General features: G+C 33.0%; 3 protein-coding genes across 4 annotated transcripts; 1 reads left to right on the top strand and 2 right to left on the bottom strand.

Moving 5' to 3' along the window:
* Positions 1-52: 52 nt before the first annotated feature.
* LOC122591211 lies at positions 53-2445 on the bottom strand. The gene is made up of 2 exons (XM_043763436.1): positions 2159-2445; positions 53-459 (listed from the first exon to the last, which is right to left on the bottom strand). The coding sequence occupies exons 1-2, from the start codon at positions 2378-2380 to the stop codon at positions 394-396; spliced, it is 288 nt and encodes a 95-aa protein (XP_043619371.1). The 5' UTR covers positions 2381-2445; the 3' UTR covers positions 53-393.
* Positions 2446-8008: 5563 nt separating this feature from the next.
* Positions 8009-9633, bottom strand: LOC122592906. 2 transcript variants are annotated; one of them, XM_043765235.1, is made up of 3 exons: positions 8665-9633; positions 8455-8529; positions 8009-8271 (listed from the first exon to the last, which is right to left on the bottom strand). In XM_043765235.1, the coding sequence occupies exons 1-3, from the start codon at positions 9340-9342 to the stop codon at positions 8269-8271; spliced, it is 756 nt and encodes a 251-aa protein (XP_043621170.1). In that variant the 5' UTR covers positions 9343-9633; the 3' UTR covers positions 8009-8268. The 2 variants fall into 2 exon arrangements, with proteins under 2 accessions (XP_043621170.1, XP_043621169.1); XM_043765234.1 differs by having other exon boundaries at positions 8009-8274; positions 8665-9632.
* Positions 9634-14609: 4976 nt separating this feature from the next.
* On the top strand, positions 14610-15509 carry LOC122594372 (hevamine-A-like). Its single transcript, XM_043766838.1, has one exon. The coding sequence runs from the start codon at positions 14610-14612 to the stop codon at positions 15507-15509; it is 900 nt and encodes a 299-aa protein (XP_043622773.1).
* The last annotated feature ends 4230 nt before the right edge of the window (positions 15510-19739 follow it).

The raw sequence follows: 19739 nt of genomic DNA, 5'->3' as shown, positions 1-19739 counted from the left end.
ATGTATAAAAAAGGCACAGCCAAATACAGAAATATGGAGCTCAATAAACAGGGACGACAATCTAACTATTTATTCGTAAGGTTAAAAATCAGCATGCAAAGGAACTTGCAAAGTGAAATCATAATCAAAACCTGCCAATACGAAACAAAATCCATCAACTTAAATTCCATGAATGTGATGGGTTGGAAAGAAGATAAAATATCAAGCTCAACTCCCAGCCTTGTGTCCACTGAATATTCGAGAGCCGCAGTTATTGGCCTTGGAGTTTCTCAAGCGGAAAGAGTTTAGACCAATAAAAAGTTATTGTTTGTTTATGTACACCTGAGTTTAGCCACAACCTCGACACTTCTTGGTGATAGTACTGGGAGAAACATGATTAAAGTGTAACTCCACTCATCCCCTTCCCTTGACTCCAAGCCCAGACCTTATATTCTCACCAAGTTCCACGGCATCCTTTACCTGCATTGTCAACCCAATTTGTTATTGCATACTGATACCCTAAGCTTGTGTATAGTGTAACATTTATATATTTAGCGTTTGTGTGTGTAGTTTTCATTGGCCATATAATTTACATGAAACATTGATAATTGAATAAGGGCGCAGCATAACCACAGGAGATACAAGTGTTGGTGGGTGTAATTTAACTGATCTTTTGGCATTTCAAGTTAGAGGCTAGGAGTGATTGAAGCTTTAATTCAGCGAACCGGTTATTTTGTTGAAAAAAACTAGAGGCGGCAATTCCATCCAATTTAGGGGTATATGGGTGGACTCGGATTAGATTAGACTGTCTCAAACTGGTCAAATGGGTAAACTTGCTTGACTAAAATGAATATTCGTTGAACATGACCAGCTTGTCACTTTGTCAGACTGGTTGAAAGTCGCTTAAAAGTGAGTTACAAATCTAAAGACATCCTAAACCGTTTTTATTTTGAAAATCAGATTAGAATTGTACTAATATAGGTTGTTAATCATGTTTAACACATTGACTGTAGTTCAAACAAAAATACAACACAGTGAGTGTTTATAAAGCTAAATGAAAGAAAAAAAAAGAGTGTCTGCAACTAAAAACAAACAATTTAACCATTTTGACGCCTTACCCAACCCCTCCAACCACCCAAGTTGGAACCTTTACCAAAAAAATTGTTAATTGTAAATGCAACATGCAAAAATAAAATAGAAAGAAGGCAACATCAGCCATGAGTTCATGACAAACTGTGAAAAGACAACCACTAAAAAGCCCATCACATTTGGTAGTTTTGTCCAAAATCACTAGTTATTTGAAAATTATGCAGTATATTTTTATTAAATATTTGCAATACATTCACATCTACCATGAGTTGGAATGGAACCCAAACAAACCCAAAGCTATGAGCACCAAGCAAACTGATGCAGACGGTAATGACAAGTAGGAGGCAGAATAGCAATTAATAAAGCAAGGACCGAATGCAGTGGGAAGGGTTGCTACAAAACAACTGTAATGACCAAGGTAAAGTTATATACACGGAAAAGTATGGATCTTGAACTTTTAAAGGTTACAAAAACAGAAAAGCTACAATTTTCTTATAGTAGAGGAAGTAGCATTTCTCAAAATTAGGAACAATTACTCGAGCAATATTTTCAAAAGTTTGCTCCTATAGTCAATACCGCAAAAGAGTCTCTATGGTAACTGCACACAGAAACGTCTATGAAAGTTTACTACTATTATTTCCGAGGACAAAAGAATATATAACTTCTAAGTTCTAACAAGTCGCTAAGGCGTATCTAGATGAGAAATGTTTGCTCCTATAGTCACTACCACAAAATAGTCTCTATGGTGAATGCACACGGAAACCTCTAAAAGTAGTTGCTACTTGTAGCCTTCAGGAATGTTTGAAGCCTAACACAAATAATGAAGTAATTCTTGAAGTCCTAATAATCAATTTGAAAAGAAGCATCGTTTGTGTTCCTGAAAATCAATTTGACATCTTTTGAAGTCCTAATAATCAAAATTTTGATAATTTACATGTAGGATATGAAACTTAAGGGAACAAATTGTTGATATTTTCAAAAAGCTACTATCAGAGATTCACAGATTTATTTAATCATAGTTCACACAAATCGAGACCTCAAAAAGTTACGATCTTTGAATCATCTAACAAATTTAATAGAAATACTTTACCGAGTGGATGCCGGAGGCACTAAAAGTTCCGATAGTTGCGGTGGCGGTGGCACCCACGAACAAAGAAGCCACACCAAATGCTTTTAATGGCATCAGACGTGAGTCACCGGAGTAGCCTTTACGGAATGAGTATATTCCCCACGCCAGCTGGACACCGCTGGCCGCCGCCCACCACCAGTATCCACCGCTGCCGTCGTTATTGTTGTTGGGTTGTTCTTCCATTTGCTTGCCGGCGGATATTCTTGGAAAGTATATTGACGGAGTGTATCTGTGGGGATTTTGTGATCAGTGGTAGTATTATATTAAAGGGGGTTAACTGACAAATGATACTTACTTCAAGGGCTAGTTTTACTAAGGGCAGAAGCATTATGGACCCATTATGGATGACCACACCGTCGCCAACAGTCCACCACGAGTGGTGGTATGAAAATGAGTGGTCACACCACGTGATCGACCATTCATTTGTTGCATGCATATCGAGGAGCCAACGGTTGTATTTTGAATATTTGGAGTCGTTTGCTTCTTTTTTTCTTCTTTTTTTTTTTTTTACCTTTTCACATTTCCTATATATACTACACACTACATATTTACACACTCGACTCTCTAATTTTAAAAAGTTTACCTTCAAATACAAAACTCATTTTACCACAATCTACCTTCTTCTGGCTAACAATCCAATGAATCTTCATGATGTTGAAATGGCGATCTAAGTCCACCTGAATTACGACTCCAGCCACTGCACTGGAGTAAACAACGTCATTCATAGCGTGTCTGAAAACAAGGCGGTTTACCAAGCCCATATCGACCGATTGGCGGCTCCCAGTCGGGTTCTTAACCGCAACGAAAGTGAGTATCTCGTGTATCTTCGTCAGAAGATGGATTGGCTGAATCAAGTTATTTTTCAGCTTACTACCGCCTCTACGACTTTGACATTTACGCTAGACCACGGGGTATTCTGGCAAGGCAGTGTCGGTGATGGTGAGGATGTATCTTACTACTCTGACCCGGGGGAGGAGTACGTATCTCCTCCACCTGACGACGTTGCCGGGTCACTTGAACCATACCGCTACATTCATCGTAATGACAACGATAGTATTGTGAACTCAGACTATTCCGGGTGTTAGTATTTATGTATTTTAAAATTATTATGTTACTTATGTTTTTATTTATTATGTAATGTGTTTGTAATGTTTTTTTAAGTATTATGTATGTTTTATTTTTATTTATTATGTAATGTTTTAAGTTTAATGAAAATTTAATGTTTAAATAAAATTAAAAATGTAGTGAGTGGTCGGATGTCAATGAAATTTGGATGAGTGGTGAGTGAGTAGTGGAGTTAAGGTGGCATAATATGATTGGTTAGAAGTGAGTGATGAAAAAGGAAGTGAGAGGTAGGTTGTCATCCCCCGAATAAACAAAAACTTGAAATAACAATAACTAGTGGTGGTCCTATTCAACCTCTGGTAAGCAACTTTTTTATCTTTGGTAGTGGTAAGACTGTCTACACCTCAACCTCTCTCACACACCATCGAAGACGGTATTTGAGACCTAAAACCCATGAAAGACGACAATGAGAGTTACTTTATTTTATTTTTTTAAACTTTTTTTTTCAAGTAAAAAAGTCAACTTAACTCATATAATGAAACATTTGAAACAATTAATGAATAAGACTAAAGCGACTTACACTCAAATTATAGTAGATAATGTGCATTATTGAGTTTGTGGAAAGGAAAGGAAAAAATATATATATTTTTACAAAAATACCCTTTTTCATAATATTTATAATAGTGTCTTATTAAAGGTTAGACTGGTAATTACACATAAAAGTTTTTCGTTTCCTTCCAAATCTGACCAATTTGACAAGAAAACTTTTGGGCTTAAAACTTTAAAATTATCGTATTAATTTCTGACCGCACGAAATCTCCATATCATTCTTTTTCCTTTATTTGATTGAAAAAGCTCAAGATTGAATAAATAAGGTATTTTCTAATTATTTCTTTTCTTATCTTTTACAAAATAAACTCAAGAATGCATTATTAATATAATTCATGTATTAACTTTTTAAAATTTTATATTGATTTTTAAACATATAAATAAATTACGTTGATTCATCATTTTTCAAAATTAATTTCTTGTACACACAATTATTCTCTTATATTACCATCTACCAATAAACTAAAACATGATTGAGATGTCTTAAAAATGACACGTGGCGTAATCGTTGATCGACATGTGTCATTTTAATTTATTTATTTTATTAAATTAGTTTTTTTAATTATATATAGATTCAATTTCCTTATTAGACTTATAATTAAACTCTAACTCTTTGCTTATTGATACAAAAGACATTATAACCTTATTTGATTAATTGTTTTCTCATTAATAAATTGTCCGTGTTTCTTTCTTAATTCTTCAACTGCTATTACTTATAAAAAGTTATTAACATGAAGACTTCAAAATATTGAGTTTACGATCCGAAATCACAAGGCTATTGTCGTCATCCATTATGCTTACAAGTTCCAATTTTGATGTGATTCTAAAATTTTAAGATAAATCCAAACTCAATCTAAACATAAATTATATTTATCATTACTGATTATTATAATTTAGCTTCGATCATCGATTTATTTTAACTTCAATTTATTTCATACTTACGTATCATGTATGAGACACATGCGAATTTTTTTATGATACAACCTATATAACTACCGTACATCGTACGGGTACTAAGACTGGTACATATATATAGTCAAAAGTTAAAATGAGAACCAAAAAAATTGTCGAGAACTGCGAGAACCAATCTTAACCATAAAATAATTTAATCAAAGGCTACAATTAATTATGACATTTAATTAATTAAAAAAAATTAATATACCATTTATTAATGGAAAAGGGCAGTTTAGAAATTTTTTGTTGATTAATAATGCCAATATAATCGTAAAGACAGTTACATACTTTGTTCTTACTTCTACACTATATTTTGATCCATATGTTTATTCTATATATTTTAATATCACTGGAAAACATTTGAAACTTCACGCAAACATTAACACTCGATTCTCAAGTTTTTTTTTTTTAAATGATAGGAAAATAAAAGATTTAAAAACTCTTCTATTTTGCATTTTTGAGTTTCTTTTTTAAAAGAAAAGAAAGATGAAGAAAAGAAAATTTTTGCCTTTTTGATGTTAAAACTTTTCTCTTATTTTTGGGAGGATTTGGATGGAAAGTTTTTAAGTTATGTATATAATTATTAATTTATCCTTGTTAATTAATGACAACTATATAGAGAAAATGACATAATTGTAAATTTATAGTTTTTTTTCCCTTTCCTTTCCCTTCTTTTCTTTCTAACTCAATAACACTATTAACTTTGTATTTTATTTTATTTTAATTTCACTAGTTTTCCATGTAACTCGATAATGTCTTTTTTGATATATAATTTTTTTTCTTTTCTTTCTTTATCCAATATTCTCCTTTTCTATCCTGTTAAAAAAAACTCGACAATAGTTGCACTGATATCACCGACTCATCTTACTAATTGCTACAATGGTCCCTATCAGTTAACAACCATTAAGTTCTGTTCGGATGTTTAACGAGAATTATGAAAACTACTTAAAATCAGGTCATTTTTTTAACAGGGAGTTAGATCATTTTCTCTAACATGTCTTGACAGTCGTTAAATGCTATTGGAGTTTTTAAATTAAGAGACTATCTTATGTTATACTTTTATAACTATCATTAAACATTACTTATAACTAATAAAGTATACTTACAATATATCTGACCCGCAACGAAATGTTGTGTGAATTACATTTCGCGCCAACGTTTTTTTTTTGGTTTTTTTTTTATTTTTATTTTAATCTTTTTTTTATTTTATTTTCCTTTTTTTATCTATTATTTTTTGGGTTATGTATTCATTTTCATTTTTTTTTAAATAACGAACATCTTCTACCGATGAACTTACATATATATGTCGATATAAATTTTTGGATTTTGTAACCGATTTCTTCCACTTTTATGTTGCATGACCGCTACAATTAAATAACAAATTATTAACAATTTGTAATCTCCATGACATTTAAATGATGTATAAAATGATCTTGAAAACATGTTATAATTATTGCATACAATAAACGTTTGAAAAATCCTTTTAATTTTATAAGTTAACAAACGTAATGTTTTTCGGGACAATATACGGGTGACATATTTCATTAAATGTAAGCATAATAAAAGCTGATGTGGCCAAAGTGGAACCAAAAACCACGTAAAGTTACATATGTTGTACCTTATGTTGCGGCATGGATACGTGGGCAAAAGTGTTAAAATGATGAGTTTTTTTAGAGTCTTGCGCAATGTAATTTTTAACGTGATTGTTAAATTAAAAAGGTAAGTTAAATGAGGTTTCAATGTGGTGTTTGACATGCTAAATTTTTGTTATATTATATACGCGTCCATTGGACATGTAAAAGTGTATGACCAATATCAGAACTTGAAACGAAATCTGAAGAAGAAACATATGAAAATTAACTTTATATAAATATTGATTTCGGTTTACCTTTTTTTTTCAACTATAATTAAATAAAAAGAGAAACAAAAAATGTATGACCAATATCACAACTTAATCAATACGAAAGCTAAATTATTTAGTTAATTAAAAAGAGAAACAAAAAGTCCAGAGTATATAATTTAAAAAATACATTTTGATTTTCTTTGGGTTGTTCCACTCCGAAACAATGCACAACAAAGAGTCGTATATGATGGTTAACATGTGTTGGCTTATAAGATTTTTTTTATTTAAGGTTGCCATTTTTTATTAAATAAATATTAAAAAAAAATAGAGGATTAATGAGGAGGAAGTATTAAGCTAAAGAAAAAAATTAAGAGTGCCAAGTGTACCCTCAACCTACTCTTTTAGTTATATTATATAAATATACCATTGTGAGTTGCTACAAAAAAGATAAAGTTTGATTTGATTTTTAGAACTTTAAAATCACAAGATATTGTTATATTCGAGAGGAAACAGGAACCGATTGGGACTATTCGGAAACGTTGTTAAGGTTGAGACCAAATCAAAGTATCAAACCAACCACTTTCTCAAATACCTTTTTTTATTGAAGGTCTAGAAACCTCGATCCAAATATAATAAGAACATTACGGGTAGAAGATTTTGATGTCAAGTGGGTAACCATATATAAGAGGAAGATCATCTAAACAACCATTTTCGATTTTTCTCCACCATTATCATTCTCTTTCACTTTATTATTTTTCTTTTGTATTACTCTTATTTTTTCAACATTTCATGAATAGTGGGTAAATTCTAACTTTCTACAATACCCAATGGACACCTCGAAAGATTTGTGTCAATTGTCAAGTGTCTTATTTTAAAAGGAGTTGCATTTTCTTTATGCGAAAATAATGATAAATCTATAATTAATCATGCCTGAGAACAACAGATGGTAAAATTTATCTTTTTATATATTCACCTTTAATATATACGGAGTAACTATCAAAAGATAGTACAATATATATCTTATTATGTATTTTCATTTTTTAAAACATGTTTAAACATATAAATTTTATAACATGTATCATTTCTTAATATATAATTTAAGAAAAAAAGGCATATAAGCATTTTCATATAAACAATCCCACACACGTCATTAAAGAATTAAAACATTCATACCGTAAGATGAAGAAAAACAAGTGAAGGGAAGATCAACAACAAAAATCTAATCAAGCTTCAAAATTCAAATACATATATATATATATATATATATATATATATATATTTTTTTTTTTATGTACATTCATTTATTATTATTATAACAAAAGAAAAAACACTTGACGACAAACAAAAATTGTTTCGTGAATTCATTTTATGGGTCATGAAAAAAAAGATAAATAAACGAGAACCATAAACAAGAAAGATGAATTATTCTCCCTCTTACTTAATTAACTTCTCACATCTATACAAGTTAAAGGTTCTCCCATAATACCTTGCACGAAAAGCTAAAGACGTCAGCGCCGCCAGCCCCCCGGTGGACGGACCCTTTCATCTTGTACCAAAAACCAATCCAAGATCAAAACTTTCCGTTCCGTTTATATCCCTGCTACTGCTGCATCATCGAAACTAAATCATTACCAATTCTTCATAAAAATTGGAAAGTTAAGGGAGTTGATCCGTAAACCAATTGTAAACTACCAAATATGTTGTATATTATTGTTAAATACGTACAACACTTAAAAAAAAAACATATTTGATGATGTACGGTAAAAAATATATATATTGATGATACCTTTGTAGGAAGAGCTTCAGATACTTTGTATGTATCGGCTGTTATCGATCCCAGCCATAAACCAGGAAACAGTGTCTGCAGAAATAAACATACAGATTAATTACTAACTATGCGATCAAATCCAGATTCCGGTAATTACAGTAAACAAATAAAATCTAGAATCACTACTATATATTCTAACTTCTGCAGTTAACTAACTGAAAATCATACATCAAGTTGTCTCTGGAGAGTCCTCGGTCTCTTTTTCGGCCTCCTGGCAGGTTTCGAACCAGTTAACGAATATATATCTTCTTCGATCTCATCACGCGAAAGCGTAATTGAAAACTTAACCTTTTTACACATCACAGCATTGCCCTGATCATTATTTTTCATTTCTGATCCTTCTTTATTATTAACATTTTTATTATAAATAATTCTGTTTTCCGGCAATGGCAATGAACCGATCTTATTATTACTACTATTAATATTAGATTGCTTTTGATTCACCGGCGGCGGTCTTCTAGGTCTCAGATTCCACGTTTTCGGTAATAATTCGGCATCTTCTTCCGTCGCTAACGACGCGGCGGCGTCGTTTTGGTTTACTTCCGGCGCAACGTCGCTATTACGGAATCGAATACAGATCTTATTGTTGTTGTTGTTTGATCGTTTCGTTTTGTCAGTAGTGAGAGTTTTTTCAAGCGGAGGTTCAGATTCTGATTCCGATTGAGATTGGCGGTGCAGAGGTGACGGCCGCCGTTGAACATAAGACGGAGATCTATGTGGCGGCGATGGTGATGAAGAACTTTCTACGGCGAGTCTGCTTCGGCTGCTCCGGTGGTTCTTCCATTTCAGATGCGGTAATGAGAAGTTGTGTAGCGGCTGTGATTTTGCAGGTACTGGTGACGCCATTTTCTTCCAGTCTATGTGTATGTGTATCTATATATATATGTGTGTGTGTGTGTATAGATATAGATATCTAGACTCTATCTAAGAAGTGTGATAGATCAAAAGCTCTGAATCATAAAAAGGCTTGTGATTTGAATCATGGAATTAGAGTATAAGAATTATTAGGAACAAATATAAATGTTTGATGCGAGATTGATAAAATGAAAAAAACTATATCAAGAGGATTTGATTGATAAAATAAGATGGAAATTGAAAGGGGGGAAAGAGAAAAATCTGAGGCCTTTTTATTTTTTTTTTGAAGTAGAATTAGAAGAAGAGAGAGAGAGAGATATAAACAAAGGAAGGAGATGAAAAGAGTGTGTGTGGATGGTGTTTTGCAGGGGAAGAAATATTTATGTTTCCTGTTGTGACTATTTTGCCCTTCCAAGGGGCGGCATCTGGGGTTAACGCCGTAGTAATCTTTTGTTGGTCAATGAAATTGCTATTAAGGCCAAATGAAATATAGATCTACAGAATTATGTTACGGGTAGTAATATGTTCGCATTACTTTTTAGCCGATTGTTTAACATGACGGAAGTGGTCTTGGTTACTAATCTTAAGTTCTTATTCGATTAGTACTTAGTAGGGTGAAAGTAGGCGAGTCTTTTTGACCACTAATTTTTTTTTTTATACTTTTAATGTTTTATTTACAATATTTAATATTGTTTAATTATGTGAATTATTTTAGTGTCTTGGAAATGAGTTTGGGTTTATTTTATAAATGTTATGTGAATGTAACGAAGACTAAATTTTTATTTAAACTAGCTAATGAACCTGGGTTCGATCTGGGTATTTAAATAAACTTTTGTTAATAATTACTTGATACGTGTGTAAACCGAATAGATCTAATAATATGTAAATGGGTTGTCGTTGCCACCTCTATAAAACTAACTATATTTTTTTTTTATATTTTGAGGAAAAATAGTTATATGAAAATATCATATACACATTAAAAAGAGTTTCATCAATATATTTCGAGCAATAAAAAAAAATTTAATATTAACAAAGAAATGAGAATAAAAATGAAACAAAAAAAAAATTTAAGATCAATATGTTTCATCAATATGTTTCGAGCAATAAACAAAAGAATTTAAAATTAACAAAGAAATGAGAAAAAAGAAAAATGAAATACTAAAAAATAAAAACAAAAAACAAAACATCATATGATGTCATGCTTTTTATAAGGCAACTTAAGAAAAAATATTAAATTGACACATTGGAATTTTTCTAAAAATAACTTGCAAAAACAATTCTCTTTTATTTATATAAAAGATTTTAGATTTTTATAATAAATTTGACATAAGATTAAAACTTTTGGATGTATCCAATGGGTATAAACTAGGCTTGGGGTGATCTAGGTTTAAATCTGAAGTAACACAAGATTTTATTATTAATTTGTTGTCGTGTTTACGCGCGTTTGAGTTAGTGGGTTTTATTGCGAAGTTAAGTGGTCTGGGGGGCATGCGTCTAGAGAATAGTGGCCAGATTGCGCGTGCCTTTAATCATTGGGGGGGCGCATACGAAATATCCAACATTATTTTAGTTAGTCGTTCAAAAAGAAAAAATACCGTAACTTCATTGGTAACAAATCATCCAAGGGTACGAGGCAGATAAGAGGTTCATTATTATCAACTACGGGTGCCATGCCTATTGTTTAGTTTATTTTTGAGAGTGGAAAGAAAACGAGAGACGAGGGAAAATCATAAAACTTATTCTTGAGATTTTATTAATTGTGGAAAGAAAATGAGTTAATAGGATAAAATATATTCTTAAGATTTTTTTTAAGTGTAAAAAGGAAGTGGGTAGAGAGGATAAGAAGATAAAATGTAGTTGTTTTTGCTTTATTTTGAAATAGTTAGGAAGGAAAACTTCATTTCTCCTCTTTTTTCATTTTTACCTTTAAGTTAACTAAACAATACAGTGTATTTATTCAATGAGCCGAATTTTAGTTATAGTGTTAGAAGTTAATAATTAAACATTCCATTAGTCAATGCAACCTAATTATGTCATATATTCTACATGTTTGTCAATGAACCCAATTTTTTTAAAGGTTTTAATATTGGAAAATTTGACACTATACAGAAATATATATATATATATATATATATATAAGAAAAGAAAATATAAGGTTGTCCGACATCTAAGCTTAGCTGCTTAGGTGTGAAACCCCTCACATACTAATATTTTATTATTTCTTGTTTAATGAATAAAGGCATGGACCCCCATGATTTTTATGAATTAAAAAGACAATATGTGAGTGTTCCACACCTAAGTTTAGATACCCGACAACCTTATATTCCCATCCCTTATATATATATATATATATATATATATAACATTTAAGGGAGGCTTAGCTATTTGGACATAAATACATAATAGTTTAATTGAAAGTAAAACAAAAACAAGTGTTTATATTACGAAATATAATTTCTGAAATGATATTTATTAGTAAATTATAGCTTTCATAGTAAGGTTCATATGAGAATTAATCACATATGATAGGTAATATATAGTATAAAGTGATCCATTCAAATGTGAACGAATTTGTTCACATATACCATTCAAATATAAATATCAAGTTATAATTAAAAAATTCTTATGTTTTTTAAAAATTCAGATGATTCTTAAATGAAATTTTTCCATGACTTTCATATACGTACATAACCATTTTGGTTTTGTAAAATAAATAAATAAATTATTATATCATTAATGGCGAGGCTTATGAACAGTGCCACGTGGCGCTGTTCTATTGGTCTTGCCTGTATCTCGCGTTTTTCCTAGATTTTGCCATATTGGATTTCGTTAAGGTTATTTGTTGTTCAGTTTTTCTTGGTTTCCTACATAGTTTTTTTTGCTTTTGTGTTTTCTTTCTATTGGTCCACCTATACCCCGCGTTTTTTCGGATTTTGCTATATCGGATCCCGTTAAGGTTATTTTTTCTTTCGGTTTTTGTTGGTTTATTACATAGTTTTTTTGCTTTTGTGTTTTCTTTCTATTGGTTCATCGTATACCCCCCATCACTATTTAGATTTTGTCATTTTGGATCCCGTTTGGGGTTTTTTCTTGGTGTTCATCATAGTTTTCTGGCTCTTGTGTTCTGAATTAATATATTGGAAACTTTTAGACAAAATTTAATTTTTCCTTTGTTATTTCTATTTTCGTTAAGGTTATTTATCTTTTGGTTTTTCTTGGTTTTTTGATACCTTTTTCTTGCTTATATGATCTCTTTTATTGATTCATCATATACCCCGCATCACTATTTAGATTCTGACATTACGGATCCCATTTTGAGTTTTTTCTTTCGTTTTTTTGGCATGGTTATCAATAGTCACCATGCTTATTAAAACTTGACACGTCTGATCGGCTATAAAGTGACACATCGCACGTTTCCTATAGTTTGGATTTTGCCACATTGCATCCTGTTTGAATTTTGTCACGTCTTTTTCTTTTTTAGTTTTGTTTTTCCTTTTCGGCTTTTTTATTACGGGTTACTTCTTTTGTTTTTTTTCACACTTTTTAATTGTCATTCAACCTTATTGTGATACACCCCATACCACTACTTGCATTTTGCTATATCGCATCCACCTGATATCTGAATTAATATATTAATATTTTTGTCAAATCACATCCCGTTCAGGTTTCTACTACGGGTTACGTTTTGTTTTCTTGCATACTTCTAAACAAACATATTAATGACAAAATTATTTCTATTAAGCTGTCGAAAATTCACGGCATATATACTAAAATAACGAACTGTTTCAACAATGGAATTGAGACCTCGCAACGCGGGGTCCAAAATTTTCTAGTAAATAAATAAAATGAAAGAGGGAACATGATATTTTTAAAAGACACGCATATTATATATCCGTAGGTAATCCGTGTATATGGAATTGGTGCTAAATTTAGCTAACATCGGAAAATGAGAACTAATGTACTCCGTATCCCAATATTGCCATTACTTTTTTAGCCCATGAAATGTTAGGAAGCCCGCCATTTCTTTAAAGCCCAATAATAACCCTTACAGTAGTAAATTCAGTCTAGTGACTAGTCTAACTGCGGTTCATATTGAACATGAAGATAAAAGCAAAATGTTACGGTGATGAGTGATGAGTTTAGTCGTAGAAAACTAGGGATGCTATCTAATTATTATTATTACTATTAAGTGAATCATGAAAACAGAAAACGTTTGCCAAAATAGTTTCCATCGAAACAGAAAATTAGGATTGCTTGGATCTATTTTATTGTATCTGGTTATTCCAAAAAATATAAGGGAAAAAAAAAAAAAACAACAAGAAAACTGATCATAATGGGTGCAGGAATCTAATGTCGGTTGATAAGCTTATGGTTTACCCTCTCCATGACCATTTGGTCTTAGAGTGGAACCCCATTTAGCTTATATGTTCATATTGTTCGAGAGCTAAGTATCAATCCTGTCAAGCGGTATCAGAATTTGAAATATGTACGGTAGAACAGATTTGGATGGGGAATAGATGGCGCAAGCCTCCTTGTTCGACCTTGGTAAAATGATGCATGGCAGCTCACTGAGCCCAGATCGGCAGATCACAACATTCTGTTAGAGCAAGACCATGTGATCTAGTGGCTGAGTTAAATCATGTAGTGTTGGATCGGTCCTACTTAGTAATAGCGTATCTTTTCCTTTATGCATGACTCTAGTAAAGGAAGGATATGAAAAGGGTCAAAAGAAATAACACAGATACTCTGCCTCTATCATTCTGTATGCACATATCTATCAGCATAGTTGAATTAAAGAAAAAACAAATTTATAGCTCAATTGGTGTATTATTTGGGAAAATGTTTTTGTTATTATTCTTTACACTCCATCCTACCCAATAGAGGAGATGAATGAGACAATAGCATGATCCAAAAGGTTGAAGAACAAGACAATAGCATGAATCAAAGGGTTAAAGAAACTGTTATTGTTAATGGTCATAAGCAACATCAATGCTGCGTATATAAGGCACTACTAAATATAGAACATGATAATGGTCATACAATAAAACAACATGAATAATCCTTTTATTCCTTTATGTGAATGTACATTTTACTACTAGAAGAGCAGGAAGTAGTTAACATTTACACTACAGACGCGACAACGCGACAAACTTCAAGTAAACAACATCATCACCCTGTCCTATATAAACACTAACCATGTAACAGTTTTCAGCACACACTTGCAACTAACAATACACTGATAATACTTTCTACTGAAAATGGATTTTCGGTCCAGCATCTCAAAGACATTTCTTTCCTTCATTCTTACACTGTTACTTGTGAGGAGTTCGAATGCAGGTGGAATTTCCATTTATTGGGGTCAAAATGGGAATGAAGGAACATTGGCAGATACTTGCTCCACGGGTAACTATGAGTATGTAAACATCGCTTTTCTTACCACCTTTGGTGGTGGTCAGGCTCCGATTCTCAACCTGGCTGGTCATTGTGATCCCAGTAACAATGGGTGTGTCAAGTTGAGCTCTGACATCAAATCTTGCCAAGCAAAGGGAATCAAAATCATTCTTTCAATTGGTGGTGCGGTTGGGAACTACTATTTAACTTCTGCTGCAGATGCAAGACAAGTTGCTACTTACATTTGGAACAACTTCTTGGGTGGAAAATCATCTACACGTCCACTGGGTAATGCCGTATTGGATGGTATCGACTTTGACATAGAAAGTGGAAATGGACAGCACTGGGATGACCTGGCGAAGTACCTCTCTGCATATAGCAACCGTGGAAAGAAGGTCTATCTGACTGCAGCACCCCAATGCCCATACCCAGATGCATGGGTTGGGAAAGCACTCCAAACAGGTGTTTTTGACTATGTATGGGTACAGTTTTTTAACAATCCGCCATGCCAATATAGTTCTGGAGATATCAATAGCATTGAAGATTCTTGGAAGCAATGGACTTCTGATATCCCAGCTAAAAAGATTTTCCTTGGGCTTCCAGCAGCTCCTAATGCAGCCGGAAGTGGGTTTATCCCGGTTGCTGATCTCACTACAAAGGTTCTTCCTGCAATCAAGGGTTCTGCTAAGTATGGAGGAGTGATGCTTTGGTCCAAGTACTATGATGATCAATCTGGATATAGCTCTTCCATTAAGAGTCATGTTTAGTTTTTACTATTCCAAAACCTATTAATGTTTCCATGTGAACTTTATATGTATGCACTATGCTACTGTCATTTATATCTACTATGATATTATGCCAAGGTATATTTATTTGGCTGGTGATTTCTAATGACTATGAAAATCAGTTCAAAAAATTGCAACTTCAAAGCCTTTAGAGGGCCAATTTGTGTTTATAAACCTGTGCATCTATGCATCAAAACCACAAGAGTCTTTTTGTTTGGGTGTCCCATGTTTAAGTAACTTCAATAAAGAAGATTTCAGGTTTTAAATACTAAAAATGAACTTGCTAGTGAAAACATGCATGTGGCTTATAAGTGACTTCTGACTTTCTAGTGCAGCTGTAAACCCGAGCGCCTCATGTTTGTCCATATACGGTAGATTATAAGTAAAATCTTAATTCTTGTTCTGATTTACATGTAGTCTTTGATGGCTCTGTACATTTTCCATACACAATTTACCTAACACTGTTTTATAAAGCATTACACACCTATAAGTGTGAACAAGTTTTACACAATGCGGATATAAGTAAAAAAAGGGACTATTTATGCTGTGCAGAGATAAAAGTGAACAATTTAGTGATTTGTTGTAATGCTTCATTCTACGAAAAATGGACAATAATACGATCCTAAAGGCAATCCGTTTAATCATATCTATCCTAAGGTGCCCAATGCACAAATACGGGACAACTACATAAAAAAGGGTCAGCATTATAGGGAATATATGTTATATATGCTACCATTGTGAGTTGTGACCCATATCAGCACAAAAGATTAAATAGACCAATAACAATTAGCCCAGTTGTTATACAATTTGGTCAAATGTGATTGTCTTCATGCTTTAAGTCTCTAAGAGGACATGAAAGGGACAATACAATGATCTATTAGGCTACTAGCAATATTATTACTGAATAAGATAATGGTCAAATTGAAGAACATGCATTTAACCACTCTTTTATGTGACAAAAGAAGCTTACAATTGAACAAGAGAAACAGGACATCCTTAACTTTAAAGCTATTTATATAAGAATGCAATAGACTTTTTCATATAACAACCATGACCGTATATCCGGACATCCAACCTGCCCTATAAAGACAGAAGCTATTCAATTGTTTAAGAAACACACTTGCAGAGTTGCAGCTAAAAAAGGATATACAGTCTCCTAAAAATGGGTTTAGGATCCAATATCTCCATGCATGGTATTTCTACTCTTGATCATGGCGACGTTGTTACACGTGAGGGGTTCAAGTTCTAGAGGAATTTCGATATATTAGGGTCAGAATGAGAACGAAGGAACATTGGCTAAGACTTGTTCCCCGAAAGTATGAGTAAACATGGTTTTTCTTTCATCATTTGGGGGTGGTCACTGGTCAGACTCCAGCTATCAACTTTGCTAGTCATTGTGATCCCGAAAGCAATGTTGTACCAACTACAACCATTAAGTTTTGGTATTCTTTCAAACAGTACATAAATATTGTACTAATTTGCTTACTTTTTAAAGACCAGATACCTATATATATAGGAATTATACCCGTTTAATTTTTTTTCACCAACGAACATACCATTTTTGTTGAAGGTAAAAGTAAAATCATTTCCATATCATTGTGTACTTATTGTATCGATCACTATTAATCTATCTAATAACCAGCACCTTGGTACCGGATAAGAGCTTTTTTTGATGAGTCGTCTTAGCCAGGCACATTTGATTTAGAGATCTGATAAAAATTCAACTATGGTTGACATAATGCTCCGATCATGATCTGAAATTTACAAGTATATATTCAACAATCTATGAAAGAATTGAAAGCCAATATACCCTTGGCAACAAAAACGTGCCAGCTCTGATTTGTCATTTTGTAGAAAGTTGCATGACTTAACCAAAAGGTCAAATCCTAGCCCGATTTGTACAAGATATCACTTTCGTCACCATAGTACATACCAAATCAATGCATATTTACAACTTTGCTATAAACGTCGATCAACTCCCCTACAAATCCTCCCTCTCACTTCCTTCTTTTCCACAACATCGAAACCTATTCACAGATTTTCACCATGAAGTGCCCCATGTAGCGTATCCCCTTAGCTAGCTAGTGCTGTCAATCAACATGTCGGAGAACTCACCAACTCTTCCTAATGGGTCCCAAAAATCCCGTTGGACGAGAAAAGGTGGTTATCTATACAAAAGCATCATTAGAGCAACATCTAAGGAATCTAGAAGGGTGCAGGACAAGGGGTACTATAGCAGCATCTATTATAAAGGGCTTCTTGCCCCATTTACAAGACCCAAATTAGCAAATAGTAGTACGTCTGCTATAGCTCACAAGCTCAAGAACTTGGATCCTTCTAGTCCTTACTACAGAGGGCTTCTTTACAAGTCTTATAGCACAAGGTGTACCACTACTACTACTACAACCTCAAAGAACAAGCTCGAGAACTTAAACCCGTCTAGTCCTTACTACAGAGGGCTTCTTTTCAAGTCTTGTGGCACAGGGTGTACTATTACTACTACGACTGCAAAACATAAGCTCAAGAAATTTAGCTATCAAGTCCATATTCCAAAGGACCGCGTTAATAAAGAATTGAAGCTGAGCAACTTAACAACATTTGATAATACAAAATAGGATTTTGTTAACTATGGCCTATACGCAGAAAAGTATTGTACATAGCGATTGATCATTAGTTTACGGGGATAGATGACTATTTCTATGTACAATACATTTCTGTGTAACTATCATTATGTAAACTAATATTATGTTTATAAGTAATATAAAGATGTTTACTCATACATACTAAAATAAATGTTGGTAAGATAATAATACAAGAACAAAACAATGTTTATTCAATACATTCTCAACTCTCATGGATACAATTATACAAAGCACTTTATGTAACATCCCGAACTTTCTAGTTAACGGTTGACTTTACTCGTTAAGTCAAAATTCCGTGTCTATTAAGTCTTTAGATGATTCAATGCGTCTATATGTTTAATATGCTTTAAATGCAAGGCTTTAATGCCTTAATGATTGATGTGTATAAGTGTTTAAAGGTATATTTAAATGCCTTTAGAGGTTCTTAAAGTGTTTAATGTGTTGTAAGTGTTCCCTATAGGTGTTTTGAGCTTAATATGAGTCGTTTGGAAGCTTAGGGACTACTTTTGACATAGGGTTAAACTCAAAAACGGGTTAAGGGTCTTGTAACCTATCATTAGACTCATAACACAGAGATTATACTCTTCCTTTGAAGCCCTAGCTGTCCCTTGGTTCCATAGCATTCTATTATTCGATTTCATCGTCGTTTGGGTGATTCGATGGTGTTTTGATCAAGTTTTGCATCCCCTTTGCTATCTCCAGGTAATATAGGTAATATTCTCCTTGAAATCCGATCTTATGAGTCATAGATGAGTATTCAATCCAGGCCATGGGGTTTGGGTTGGGTTAATTGATTAAACGGTTACCGATTTCATGTTATTCGAGTGATTCAATGATTGAATTATGTGGTGAATGATTCAAGGATTAATTGGTATTTTCAATGAGTGATTTTGGTCTTATTTTCAGTGTATTTGATGTTCATAAGACCTAGAGATGTGTTAAAGTCGTTTGGGATGTGTTTGGTTAGGTTTCGGGGTTGTTTTTCACGACTGGTCATCGTAACTCCCGTTACGGTTGTGTAACTCCCGTTAGCTGGGTAATTGCGATAACACCTCCACGGTAACTCCCGTTACAAATTTTCATAACTCCCGTTAGGTGCGTAACTCCCGTTACAAATATTCGTAACTCCCGTTAGGGACTGATTTTTGTTAACATTCTTAAACGACCATAACTTTTGAACCGTAACTCCGTTTTTGACGAATAAGCTATCCACGAAATCGTGGGAGAGTCTATTTTCCAATGGTAATATCACTTAAAGATGAATGAAACCTAAAAGTGCTCAGATGGTTAATATAGTGAGCGAAGGTCAAGTTTTGTTGAGTTTAGTGAACTCAATCTAATGGTCGGATCTTTGTTGAGTCAAGCATTGACATGGGTCAAGTATTTAAAGCTTGGTTATGATCATAAGTAAGAAGGTGATTAGATTGTTAATAATCATTTAATGATTATAGGTAGTCGGAAACACATACAAGACACTTTAAAGTTGCTTATTGATCGTTGTGCTCGTCATCAGGTAAGATACACTACTTTGACACGCTGAGGGTTCAACAAAAACATAGTTTTCATATAA

The sequence above is a fragment of the Erigeron canadensis genome, chromosome 3 (assembly GCF_010389155.1).
Source record: "Erigeron canadensis isolate Cc75 chromosome 3, C_canadensis_v1, whole genome shotgun sequence".
Lineage (NCBI taxonomy): Eukaryota > Viridiplantae > Streptophyta > Magnoliopsida > Asterales > Asteraceae > Erigeron > Erigeron canadensis.
The sequence above is the reverse complement of the archived record's forward strand: the minus strand, read 5'-3'. Positions and strand labels throughout refer to the sequence as shown.

Coding starts and splice junctions, on each gene's coding strand:
- LOC122594372 (XM_043766838.1), top strand. CDS start 14,610: ATGGATTTTCGGTCCAGCATCTCAAAGACATTTCTTTCCTTCATTCTT.
- LOC122591211 (XM_043763436.1), bottom strand. CDS start 2,380: ATGGAAGAACAACCCAACAACAATAACGACGGCAGCGGTGGATACTGG. Junction 460..2,158: donor GTGCCTCCGGCATCCACTCG/GTAAAGTATTTC, acceptor TTGACAATGCAG/GTAAAGGATGCCGTGGAACT.
- LOC122592906 (XM_043765234.1), bottom strand. CDS start 9,342: ATGGCGTCACCAGTACCTGCAAAATCACAGCCGCTACACAACTTCTCA. Junction 8,530..8,664: donor CTCTCCAGAGACAACTTGAT/GTATGATTTTCA, acceptor TTATTTCTGCAG/ACACTGTTTCCTGGTTTATG.